This window comes from Postia placenta (genome assembly GCF_002117355.1).
Source record: "Postia placenta MAD-698-R-SB12 unplaced genomic scaffold POSPLAscaffold_3, whole genome shotgun sequence".
Lineage (NCBI taxonomy): Eukaryota > Fungi > Basidiomycota > Agaricomycetes > Polyporales > Adustoporiaceae > Rhodonia > Rhodonia placenta.
The window spans coordinates 1,358,402-1,370,449 of NW_020169834.1; the positions used below are offsets into that span (position 1 = coordinate 1,358,402).

General features: G+C 51.0%; 5 protein-coding genes across 5 annotated transcripts; 3 read left to right on the top strand and 2 right to left on the bottom strand.

Moving 5' to 3' along the window:
* Positions 1 to 1,057: 1,057 nt before the first annotated feature.
* Positions 1,058 to 2,574, bottom strand: POSPLADRAFT_1065029 (hypothetical protein). Its single transcript, XM_024481892.1, has 9 exons — positions 2,522 to 2,574; positions 2,432 to 2,469; positions 2,331 to 2,372; positions 2,152 to 2,278; positions 1,970 to 2,094; positions 1,788 to 1,913; positions 1,549 to 1,725; positions 1,441 to 1,501; positions 1,058 to 1,390 (listed from the first exon to the last, which is right to left on the bottom strand). Exons 1-9 carry the CDS (start codon positions 2,541 to 2,543, stop codon positions 1,290 to 1,292), a joined length of 819 nt encoding a protein of 272 aa, XP_024341807.1. The 5' UTR covers positions 2,544 to 2,574; the 3' UTR covers positions 1,058 to 1,289.
* Positions 2,575 to 2,744: 170 nt separating this feature from the next.
* POSPLADRAFT_1135240 (hypothetical protein) lies at positions 2,745 to 4,034 on the top strand (the record flags this gene model as incomplete). The annotated part of the gene is made up of 6 exons (XM_024484563.1): positions 2,745 to 3,019; positions 3,103 to 3,427; positions 3,513 to 3,611; positions 3,667 to 3,687; positions 3,740 to 3,934; positions 3,990 to 4,034. 6 exons carry the CDS (start codon positions 2,745 to 2,747, stop codon positions 4,032 to 4,034), a joined length of 960 nt encoding a protein of 319 aa, XP_024341808.1.
* A 480-nt stretch (positions 4,035 to 4,514) lies between these two features.
* On the top strand, positions 4,515 to 4,882 carry POSPLADRAFT_1053804 (hypothetical protein; the record flags this gene model as incomplete). Its single annotated transcript, XM_024480451.1, has 3 exons — positions 4,515 to 4,524; positions 4,584 to 4,720; positions 4,775 to 4,882. The coding sequence occupies 3 exons, from the start codon at positions 4,515 to 4,517 to the stop codon at positions 4,880 to 4,882; spliced, it is 255 nt and encodes an 84-aa protein (XP_024341809.1).
* Positions 4,883 to 6,244: 1,362 nt separating this feature from the next.
* On the bottom strand, positions 6,245 to 7,357 carry POSPLADRAFT_1044439 (hypothetical protein; the record flags this gene model as incomplete). Its single annotated transcript, XM_024478537.1, has 7 exons — positions 6,245 to 6,286; positions 6,350 to 6,449; positions 6,509 to 6,636; positions 6,698 to 6,957; positions 7,028 to 7,064; positions 7,122 to 7,159; positions 7,318 to 7,357. The coding sequence occupies 7 exons, from the start codon at positions 7,355 to 7,357 to the stop codon at positions 6,245 to 6,247; spliced, it is 645 nt and encodes a 214-aa protein (XP_024341810.1).
* Positions 7,358 to 8,570: 1,213 nt separating this feature from the next.
* POSPLADRAFT_1167168 (hypothetical protein) lies at positions 8,571 to 11,577 on the top strand. The gene is made up of 19 exons (XM_024487952.1): positions 8,571 to 8,761; positions 8,817 to 8,890; positions 8,946 to 9,007; positions 9,060 to 9,100; positions 9,155 to 9,288; positions 9,341 to 9,388; positions 9,447 to 9,471; positions 9,528 to 9,556; positions 9,611 to 9,620; positions 9,672 to 9,849; positions 9,904 to 10,019; positions 10,085 to 10,209; positions 10,265 to 10,420; positions 10,476 to 10,533; positions 10,589 to 10,665; positions 10,725 to 10,776; positions 10,831 to 10,926; positions 10,979 to 11,078; positions 11,139 to 11,577. The coding sequence occupies exons 1-19, from the start codon at positions 8,603 to 8,605 to the stop codon at positions 11,387 to 11,389; spliced, it is 1,791 nt and encodes a 596-aa protein (XP_024341811.1). The 5' UTR covers positions 8,571 to 8,602; the 3' UTR covers positions 11,390 to 11,577.
* The last annotated feature ends 471 nt before the right edge of the window (positions 11,578 to 12,048 follow it).

A 12,048-nucleotide genomic window follows, 5' to 3' on the forward strand; every position in this document is an offset into this window, starting at 1 on the left:
TCTTAGGTCACTCCTGTTTGTCGATGCGTTACATTCGTTCTCGGGTTACATTGGCCGTGGTACTGATTGTTGGTAAGGGGTTGGAAGAGGCGCAGTAGGCGGGAGAACCTGATGGTACACAGCATGTGTGATCCATGGCCTGAACAGGACAGCGCTCGTATAGACCGCTGAGCGACGTGATGGGCCACAAAGACGATGAGTTGATTTCAAGGGAGCAGTGCAAGATCAGTGCGATCTCTGCGGAACTCCACCCATATGCCGTTCAGACGCATTTGATTGGTACGGTTACGCCATGATCCGCGAGGGCCGTCGGGTAAGCACTGGGAGGAACCGGAGCACGTACCCGATCGTGTGAAGTCAAGAGACAAGGAGCAGGATCGCAGAGAAGAGACCCTTGGGGAGCAACATGGTATCTTCTAATTATACCAGGAAGGTCCGTACAGCTTGTTGTCAGCTGAGAGAAATAGCTAGCAGATGGAGAGAAGAGACAATCAGCGTTCAGCTGGAGCGAGCAGGCAGACTGGATTCGAAGCAGTGGACTCATCTTAAAACGCAATGGTCCCACACGCGTACGCACGCTCTTCGTTAGCACTGCGCGATGCAGCTTACGAGGGGCGATGAGTCATGGCGGAATTGTTAATGCATATGGGTGACTTTCGTGTACAGCTGTGATGAACATCATTTGAGGGAATGACTAGCGACCACTGCAACGAACATTATGTCAACTCACTGTCATATATCATATACAGTATCACACAAAATGTTCTTTCCCGAGCCCTGAATACTCGCTACAAGATATAACAGTGTGAAAAGTGGAACAGGGTGACACAACTGCGAATGCACAAAGCGCAGCCCAGAGAGGCCTAAGTACGACTGTCAGACTTGGAGTGGGCTGCCATGTGTCAGTGGAAATCCTCGGCTGCCCGAATTATCCCATCAACAGACAGCAAACGTTCTTAGCGAGCGCGCGGGTGATTTTGACAGAGATTTAGTGTTCCCTAACGGCGCTGGACATTGCGCTTGACGCATTGAGCACTAGAGCGCACAAGGCCACAGTCGCAAGACAACAAACCGCTTCATAGGATTATACATCTGATTTACAAACCAAAAAGCTTTGCGGAGACCAAGTTAATCGCGATATATCTTGAGGCTGCGTAGACGGCTGTGACCTTCATCGCGTCCGATACCCTAAAGCTGCGTTATTTTTTGAGACCTGAAATTGGCAAGTTGCGTAAACCGAAGCAACAAAGCGTTAAAAGACGATGTGGTGGTGGTACAAATACAATGTTCTACTGCTGCCCGGATGGTCCGCCTGACCCAGGAGCCGCTTGGGACATAGCTGCTTGACCAGCTGCTGTCGCAGCTAGTCTGGAACGCTTGCGTTCCGCCTCTGTAAAGGACGTTAGGAAATGTGGTATCATAAAATACGTCACAGCGTACCAGCTTCCTTCTCTCGTTCGATCTCCGCTACGATCGCCTCGATCTGTGGAAGATCTAGAGCCTAGAATGGCGATCAGACGCTGCCTTGATCCTGGTGCGGACACTTACAGTGATCTTGCCGTAGCTCTCCATGACGTTTATCTCGATGTTCTTGGCACCAGTTTGAACGACCTCGAGCAAGCTCTTGATGGTCAGTTTGATTGTCTCATCCCTAGTCATGTCGTCTTTATGGTTCTTCTCCAAGAACTCACGGACAGTCTTAGAAGAGCGGCCAATGGCGTTTGCCTATGATCGCGCCAGGACACGGGTTGTTACGCCGATTTCATATAGCTTATAGTCAGACATACCTTCCAAGCACTGTAGATGCCTCCTGGCTCTGTCTGGTAGAGTCGTGGTCGGGTGTCATGGGGGTCGAATCCGACAATGAGGGTTGAGATTCCGAACGGACGCACACCTCCTGACTGGGTATATCTCTACGCCGTGAACTATAAGTCACAGCTACGAACAAAGCACTAAGGTAGGCACACACTTGTTGAATGCCTGCGATGTGTCTGGTGATGTACTCCACGGTAACGGGGTCTTCAACCGTCAACCGATGGCTTTGACATTCTATTCGTGCCTTGTCGATCAACACTCGGCCATCGGCATTGAGACCTGCGGCAATCATGAGCGAGTGCACTCAGCCAAGAATGCGTAGATATGCATACGCACCAGCAAACGCGAGACAGATGTGGTCGTCGAGCATAACAACTTTGCGCACTGTACGGGGGTCTTGCAGCTGAAGTACTGACTTCTTCTCGACACCCAGAACCACGACGTCCTGGCCGCGGACGCCAACCTGCGGGACGGACATGAGCATTGGTATTTGCAATGTGAGACATGAGACATACGGCACATGTGCCTTTCTTCACTGCTTCTAACGCATACTCGACCTAATAACGCGTCACAAAAGGCTCAACTCCGCGCTTTTCTGTACATGCACAACACCGACCTGGAACAAGTGCCCATCGGGGGAGAAGACGGTGAGGGCTGTGCGCAATCTACTCAGTGGGCGGGAGTAATTGACGAGCGGTGTGCATACCGCGATCATAGGACCTGGACATTGCGGCGAATGGTTAAGCTGGACAAGGAGGCAAGAAGAGGCGGGGTCTACATTACCGACGCGCGTCGAGCTTGCGTTTCCCTGCAGGTCACGTGAATGACGCGTCTGCAACCCAGGTTTGCTTCTGTTTGTCCCGCGTCGACTTGTTACTTCTCTTCCAAGTGTTCATCATCTCTATTCTGTCAATAGAAACGGTCTTGCTATGTCTACCAGCAAGGCGGAAGGCCGTCGCGAAGATGCGCTTGCTAAACAACGTTCTCAGATGCGTGAGGAGTTCGAGCGGCAGAAACAGAACCTCATCCAGGAGACCGAGAAGGCCCGTCCCTCCTCCAATCGCTTCGTTGGTCAGAATGACTCTATGGAAGATACCCTGAAGAAGAGCACCGTTGGTCTGGTCAGACTAGAGGAGTTCCAACAGAGGAGGAAAGAATTGGAAGAAGCTAAAGCCCGTGAGGCTGCACGTACCAATGAACTCAAGTATGTCACATTTCCTGTTACACTCCTTCAACCAGCTTTTGCTTGCGTTCAGGCTGCTCACCGTGTGTGGAGTATCCGTTTAGAGAGGAACAGAAGAAAGTGAAGAAGCGGAAGAAGATGGCCAAGTCCACACTCTCGTTCGCTCTGGATGATGAGGGTGGTGAAGGCGAAGGCGACTCTCCGTCACAGAACGGAGATGGAGAGAAGCCCGCTAAGCGTCCCAAGTCACGCAAGAACCCAAATGTCGACACCTCTTTTCTACCTGATAGGGAGCGCGAGGAAGCCGAGCGCCGCCAGAGGGAGGAGCTGAGACAAGAGTGGCTCAGGAAACAGGAGGAGATGAAGCGTGAAGAGATTGAGATCACTTATTCGTATTGGGACGGAAGTGGACATCGCAAGAGCGTCGTGGTGAGCACGCTCTCACTTGTTCGCTACAGGATGTGGCCTGACCACCTAGATACATGCATGGGAAACCTTTACGACCACTACATAGTGCAAGAAGGGAGACGACATCTCTACTTTCCTCGAGAAATGCCGACAGCAATTCCCAGAACTCAGGGGTGTGAGCGTGGACAACCTGATGTACGTCAAGGTGCGCAATATCATGAAACTATGCGCAAGGTAGAAATATACTGACCTCTCCATAGGAGGACTTGATTGTGCCACATGTGCGTCATAATGCCGTTGTACTCTGACAAAGTGTTCACATCACCATCCTAGCACTACACATTTTATGACTTCATCGTGAACAAGGCGCGTGGGAAGTCGGGGCCGCTGTTCAACTTCGACGTACACGACGATGTTCGTCTTCTCGCTGATGCCACAGTAGAGAAGGATGAGTCTCATGCAGGTAAGGTTGTCGAGAGAAGTTGGTACCAGCGCAACAAACATATCTTCCCTGCGTCCAGATGGGAGGTACGCATCCCGTTATCTTTCGTTCGGTTGGATAATCTCATATCTTGCACCTCAGGTTTACGACCCGGAAAAGAGCTACGGGAAATATACCATTGCTTGACTGAAGATGTCGCATCTATGTCTGGTCCTTGTTGGCCTATGCTGCTATTTACCAGGCTATATGTAGTCATCATGGGAGCAGTCAGAGCTCATCCGAATATTGTGTCCCATCGGCTAGGATATGCAACTGTTTTCTGTCCTCTGAGAATGTGGGGTACCCATCTGTAGACACGAGTGCTCTTGTCGCAAGAAATATTTACTTTTGAGGTAAGTAAAAATATAGAAACTCCGGTTGTGGCTCCCGATCGATGTTGATTGCGAGATCGGGATCAGTGATTATTCTACGAATTCCATGGCGGACGCGCCGCAACGCCTCGTACAGCGGGAAACCGCATCAATACTAAATAGTATTTGGCCTAGCCGCCAATGCTTCCCGTCCAGAACCATCAAAGCGGGCCCATCACGCGTCCAATGTTCAAAATTAACATGCACATATATATCTTGCAACCGGTCGACTCTCTCCTCAACCACCATTGTCGACATGTCTAACGGTAAGTAGAATACCCTAATGGTGAGACTGTGCCATTGGACTTACATTTTCGGAGAGCAGGGACTCCTGGTGCAGATGAGCATCCTCCTCTGATACCGAGACCTCGATCTCTCGCACAGTGTCTCTTTGACTCTTCCAATGGCGAGACACTCTGTGAGCAGATGGGCCTACCCACTGACGCATTCAAGAGCTTAGTGGTAAGTTCATATCCAGAAACCTCGGGCGGAATGGTGCTAAAAGTTCTCATTCAGGATATTTCCCGTAAATTGGCATGTCGTTACCTCGATGCCGGTTTATCGTGGAAAGAGCAGGATGGACGGGCCCTAAAGAGATACGACGATGAGGTGGGGAATTTCTAGACCATATCATTAGCGATGACTATCGACTAATCAACTGATGTAATCACACGTCTTAGGTTCGGCGTGCATGGCCCAGCATCGATGAATATGCAAATCACTGGCCTTTACAGCGAATGACTCCCATCTTCTTGAGGGATTTGCGCACACAATTGAGGAAAGGATCCTCATCACGAGCGAAACATACTTTACAAAATGTGGAAAGTGGTGGGCAGGTTCCGCTCCCTCGTGTTCACTCGCGACCGAGGCACCCGATACTGCCTCGCCACCGATCTATCTCGGCCACCTTTATCGGAAGGCGGCCACCTCCTTTGCCCCTACCACGTCCTTCTTTCTCTAACATACAGAGCAGCCAGCATATCGCGGTAAGTGCTCTCATGTGATTCCTCGTGTGTCTTTCTAGTTAATTGATCCAAGGTGAAGCAGGAACCATCCTTGAACCCAGACTTGCTCAACCCTCACGTAAGCCACAGACAGGGTCGAAGCCAGAGCATTCAACCGGACGCTCCCGGCAACGCGTCGACTTCTCATGCTCCAGTGTCAATTGAGGCCAAGAAGAGGCCTGGCAGGAGCTCTGTCGAGCGCTTTCTTGCTGTTTGCAAGCTCCCTACCGAAACCATAATGCCCAAACTGCGCGCTGCGGGAATTGAGAACCCCATCGACCTGAGCGCTATCGCAAGCCTGTCAGATCGCGACGATTGGCTAGATAGACATATCAAATTGTCTCCCTTACACTTCAAATTGCTGACGGCGGGCTTGACAAAGCTAGCGGATCGCAGCTCGAAGGACCAGCAAGAGATTGCTCATTAAAACGTCAAGTCCAACTCTATGTGTTCTCGCTGCGTGTGTATGTCATTGCCATCGTGTGCTCGGGTCGTCTATCGTGTACACCAGTAATTCCTCGCTTTGCTCTATGCTCAAATCGTCCACGTTTTGTACAAGGCTGCGTTGATTCTGCCCATTTGCTCAGTTCCCAAACTTCCTACGTACTGCCTAGTGAACCAAGTGTGTCGAGAATTTGTGCGGTTTTCGCTATCCCAATCACAATATTTTCGATGTCGTCGTACGCCTTGGAAACTCTGCATTGTACCTTAATACAACTCGTCCAACGATCTTGAATCTACCGCATCCATGCATTCTCATGCCAGTCGACCTCGTAACACGTAGTACGTACCTCCATGCATTGGAGATTGTGTATGTGAACGATGTAGCAAACTCTGCGGACAGACATGTCTCATAAAAATTCATGACGAGGGTACGGAGGGGATAGCCGACTGCGATGGAAATGTATTTGAAACAGTAGTGGAAACACAATGTAGGTTGGACAATATTGATGACAGCAGGATGATGCGTAGTACAGTACGTTTACAGGTCGTCGTCTTCTTCGGGAAGGGGGACAGCCTCGGCCTGCGCAGAGAAAAGCGCTTGCGATGAGAACAGTCGCAAACAATGAGCGAAGGGTACACGCACCTGCTGCAACTCCTTCTGGTATTGCTCCATGAGTGCAGCGTCGACCTGCACCTCAGCAGGCGCGAGAGCAGGCGCAGCAACGAAATCCAAGGACGGGTTGCTATTGAAAGGAACCATGACAATCAGTCAAGGACAGTAATAGACGCGAACGATACGGACCCAACGAGTTTTCGGGCGAGCCAAAGGAACGGCTTTTCGAAATTATAGTTTGACTTCGCCGAGATCTCGAAATACTGGATGTTCTTCTTCCGGTGGAAGGTCACCTGGCCAGTCTTCACTTTTCGCTCCTACGAGTCGTGTGGCGGTCAGTGTCATGAGCGCAAACGAGCGGGAAGGACTGTGGCTCACCTTGACATCAACCTTGTTACCACACAGTACAATTGGGATGTTCTCGCAAACACGCTCGAGGTCACGGTGCCAGTTGGGGACGTTCTTGTACGTGATACGGGAGGTGACGTCGAACATGATGATGCCACACTGGCCCTGGATGTAATACCCATCCCGGAGGCCACCGAACTTCTCCTGCCCAGCAGTATCCCATACGTTGAAGCAGATGGTGCCAAAGTTTGTTGAGAATGATAAAGGGTGGACCTCCACACCAAGAGTGGCTACACAAGAATGAAGGACATTCAGTGTCACAGAAGAATGACTGTAGAATACTACTCCATTGATACCTACCGATGTACTTCTTCTCGAATTCACCAGTCAAGTGGCGCTACATGACAAAGGGAATCAGCAGGGATCGGATGAGGTCATCTTGAGCCTTGCGTACCTTGACAAAGGTGGTCTTTCCGGTTCCTCCGTCACCAACTGGATGTTATCAGGTGGCATCGCGTTGCAACGAAGACAAACAAATCGCGTGCAGTGTCGTAGACGCGTCGGTCAATGGGAAGAGGACATCGATCGTGAAAATGGCACGGAGTGGCTAGTCAGACAAACGCAGCAGAACACGGAGACAATCTGCGCACCAAGAACGAGCTTGAAAGTCGGGATAGTCTGGTCAGCCATCGGGAAGTCTTTTGTGAGGACAGATGGAGAACAGATGAGAGTAAGTGGAAGAGAGACGAGTGGTGGTCCTGAGTGAAAACGCGAAAGAACTTGTAAAGGATGAAATTAGATAAGGCAACTTATGTAATCCGAGACATCATTCGATCATATTTACCAGATCTGGCAGTCGAGGAATTCAGACGCATTCAATCTTCGATGCACGGAAACAATGCTGGTGAAACTTGACATATGCGAGATGTGGACGTAGCAGCAAGAAGCCTGCGATTTATCAAAGCCCGCGTTACATAAAGAGCGTACTGATAATATGAGCGGTAATATAATCCCAAGTGCTTTGAAAGCCCTGTCAAGTCCGATAATTCACGAATCGCAGCGCCACATTATCCTCGAACGTCATATACGTGCAGTAACCCCACGCCAAGCTCCGTGAGGTGGGCGGTACAACGAATACGGCTCGAGAAGGAATCGCTAGACCACATAAGAACTGCGAATTGCCAGACCACAACGATCCGCGAACTCAGTGACTCATGTCGACATCGAGGACGTTCATCGCTCGGGAAATTGTTCGGACTCCATTGTGAGGTCTCAACGCGGAAGAGGGCGTCCTGAGTAGCCTGCTGTGAGCAGAACGTGATACACTTCCTTCAATATACGCAGGCTCCGGATATCCATTAGTCCTGAGCAGATTTCGTATTACACTGTCCCACAAAAACCCCGCGCCGAGCAGCCAGTGCATGGGGCCATGTGATGCTGACACCGATCGGCAACTAGAGTTGCAGCGTGCAGATTCAGACGCGCGCTGCAGTGCATCCCTTCTTGACCTACACAGGCTGACTATTCCATACCATAAACGTTTCCGCCTGCATGCATGCACAGGTGAACTAGCCGTGAGTACACCCTGCAAGCTCCAGTTGCGACAACTCGAATAGGAGGTGCTCTTGCTCGGAAAGGCACAGTGGTGGTACCCCATGGCGCAAGACGCGGTCCCTCGGCATGATTCATAATTCCAAGCGCTGCGGGCGTGCGGCATCTCGGCATGCGTTGCATGTAGCATCTGGTGGGATCTGGCTTACATGTATGCAGATTATATTTATGACACTTCGAATGCTCCTCGGGGTGATCTCTCGCCCCACACGTCCCTCCCGGTGTGTCCAGTGTCCGTCCCAGACTTGTCCGGAGGCAACTCCTTGTCCGTCCTCAAGACTACATCGTCCTCGCGTCCAAGGTCGAATTTGACAGCACTTCAAAATGGAGAAAGAGCCCCAAGCCCCTGAGTCGACTCCAGCTGCACCTGAAGAAAAGCAGCAGAAGACATGGAGAAACGAGGAGCAAGTCCTCCCAGAAAACAGACTAGGCATAGTATTCCTTGGTTTGATGGCAACCGTCTTCTTGGCTGCTTTGGACCAGGTAAGCTACATATACCGAGGTTGTCTATTCCGCCTCCTAATTCGCATGGTCTTAGACTATCGTCTCTACGGCATTGCCCACAATTGTAGAGAAGATTGGAGGTGGAAAAGATTATGGATGGGTCGGCAGGCGCGTTCGAATCATTCTTGCATTTGCGGAAGCTAGGCTTACAACCCCTAAACAGTGCTTATCTGCTCGCTGCAGCGGCACTCTCCACCATTTACGGAAAACTGTCTGATATTCTTGGTGCGCAGAATTACCCCACGAAGTACTTCATTTGTCTAACCCCGGAATCTAGGTCGGAAACCCGTATTGTTTGGCTCAATTCTAATATTCTTGGTGTGTAGCTGTTTTAAGCCACTTGGCTTGATCTCATTGCACCCTCGTATGCAGATCGGCTCTGCACTATGCGGTGCCGCTCAGAATATGACATGGCTCGTAGTATGCCGTGCCGTCCAGGGTATAGGAGGTGGCGGCATTATGCAACTCGTGCAGATCACAATTTCTGACATCGTCTCCCTGCGAGAGTCAGTGTCCTATCGTCCCACTGTGTTCTGAGATAGCTGACGATCCGGTCAGTCGAGGGAAATATGCTGGACTTATTGGCGCTACGTGGGGTGTGGCTAGGTGAGCTATCCTAATGTATTGGACTTGGAAGCATGGTCTCACGGTGATCGTTCACCAGTGTCATCGGGCCCCTCTTGGGAGGAGTAAGCTATTAGTCTCGGTAATTCTAGAGTCGTCTTCGTGAACTGACGTGTTACAGGTGTTTGCGGAACATGTCTCCTGGAGATGGTGAGTATATGCGCATGTAATTCTCCTCATAAGCTTATTGATCGTCTACGCCAGGTGCTTCTTCATCAACCTGTAGGTATTCCCGCAGCAACATTATCTCGTTACTCACACGTAGATCAACAGACCTACGGGTGGAGTTGCGTTCGCCATCCTGTATGTATTCTTGAACCTCAATCCGCATCAGGGCAAACCCTTCAGCCACCATGTCCGAGAATTCGATTTCTCTGGGCTTCTCCTCATCATGGGCGGCGTTGTATGCATTCTCATTGGGTTCAACTTCAGCGAGACAGCTTGTGAGTGGCTCGTGACATGTAAGTATTCGCTGTATTCATTGCCATCGCCATCAGGGGACTCTGCCGCAACGATTGCTCCACTCGTAGTCGGTTTCTCCCTACTACTCATTGCAGCAGCAAATGAAGTGTTCACTCCACGGGCGCCCATCGTCCCACCGCGTCTCTTCAAGGTCTGGCGACATTTCTCCACAAGCATCGGCGTTGAGTGCACATGTCTCACATATATTCATTACAGGTCCGGACAACAGGGTTTATCCTCATCTCAGTCTTCCTTCATGCGATCGCGTTCTTCAGTGGTACATTCTACCTGCCTGTTTACTACCAGGTGCTAGGCGCTTCTGCCACGCTGTCCGGTGTCAAGTACGGGTGGAGTTTTACAGCTGTAATCCAAAGCAGTTTACTGACAATCACACAGAATGCTTCCTTTCTCCCTCGGCTCCGCAATGTTATCCGTCGTCTCAGGACAAGTCGTTGCACGTACCGGTCAATGGAGACCGGTGATGTGGGTAGCCTGGGCCGTTTTCACTCTGGGAATGGGCCTCATGATTATGCTGAAGGAGAGCTCCTCAACGTATGTTTCCTCTGCAAACATCATCCGCATGTTTCATGTCTAATTTTCCATCTAGTGCTGTGAAGGAAATACTCCCATTGATATGTGCCCTTGGTCTCGGTTGTCTCTTCCAAGTACGTCGGTCGCACGGCCTTCTAGCCGATCTGATTCACTGACGAACTGCGGTAGACGCCATTGATCGGTCTCCAAGCCGCGATGCCTTTGAAGGATATGGCGACTAGCACGGCAACTTTCGGTTTCCTCCGGTAAGCACATTGTGTCGGCGGTCGCTGCCGCACATGCGCTGACGGTCTCACCTGGACAGATTGCTCGGAGGCTCGATGGGCGTTACCATTGGTGACGCTATCCTGTCCGGCGTACGCCTGGGCTGTCATGATCGCCGATGCAACCAGCTGACGTTTCGTGTGTAGGTTTTGCAACGGAAAGTCAAGAACATTCCAAATCTTATGATTAATACGTCCGCGTCCAACCTAAATCAGTTCGTACCTCAAATCAAGAACATTCCTGTAAGGGTCGATCGTGTTTGTTTCTCGAGTAGTAGCTGACTTGTGCGCTTAGAATGAACAAGCTCGTGTCGCACTTATGACAGCGTACTGCCAAGCAATTAGCACGATTTGGACCGTCAACACGCCAATCATTGGAGTGGGTTTCATCCTCGGTACGTGCCGCAGGCTTCGTTTCTCACTGCGCATCCAAAGTTTTGACACGGACATCGCAGTGCTGTTCTTGAAGAACTACTCGCTCAAACGAAACATCGTCCGAGGCGGTGCACAGAACAATGCGGATCTCGAGGCAGGGCAGGCCGAACAGGTCGCAGAAGCGAACCCGTCAGATCTACCTATTGACCCGGCCGCTGGAGATGACCAGCAGCAAGATACCGCCGGCGAGAAACCTCGGTCGTCGATATCAAAGGAGGACACACAGACGATCGCGGAGATGGACGACACACAGAAGACGCAATCCAGATGAGGCACGAGATGCGGCCTGAGGCGGTAGCGTCTGTTGTGGGCGCAGGGTGGCGGCTTCCATGTTGGACCCGAGCATTCATGCATATCATTAACGACTATTCGGAACGGCACGACACGCATGGCATCTGAATTAGATATATTGTACGCAACTTTTAGACAGTCTATATCAATGTAGCACTTGTGGATTTACTCACACGGAGTCGGGAAGGGGACCGTCAACACTGCATGATGTGAGGTTCGATGAGCGAAGTCAGTGAGCCCGCCGGAACAGCGAGGGCGACGTGCGAATGGCTCGTCGGCACATAGCTTTGATCGGACCCTCATAGATGCGTGCGGTACTCACGACAGTCAGCAGAAATGCCCGGTGTCCGAGCCTCTGTGGGTGTGCCCGATTGCATCAGCCGAGATCCGTAGTGTCTCTGGTAAACTTACCGGTGCATAGGTCGGAGCGACGAACAGAAGGTGTTCTGCAAGATACAGTGCGTGCAATCTCATGATTGACCGATGGACAGGTAACTGAGCACGTCGACAATTGCCACACACGACTTGATCCTTTTGCCTCAATGGTGAATCACAATTAACGGAAGCGCCGAAATGGAGACCAAGGTAAGTCGAGGGCCTCAAATGGCCGACATGGCTATCCCGAGCAAGCTGCGAGGT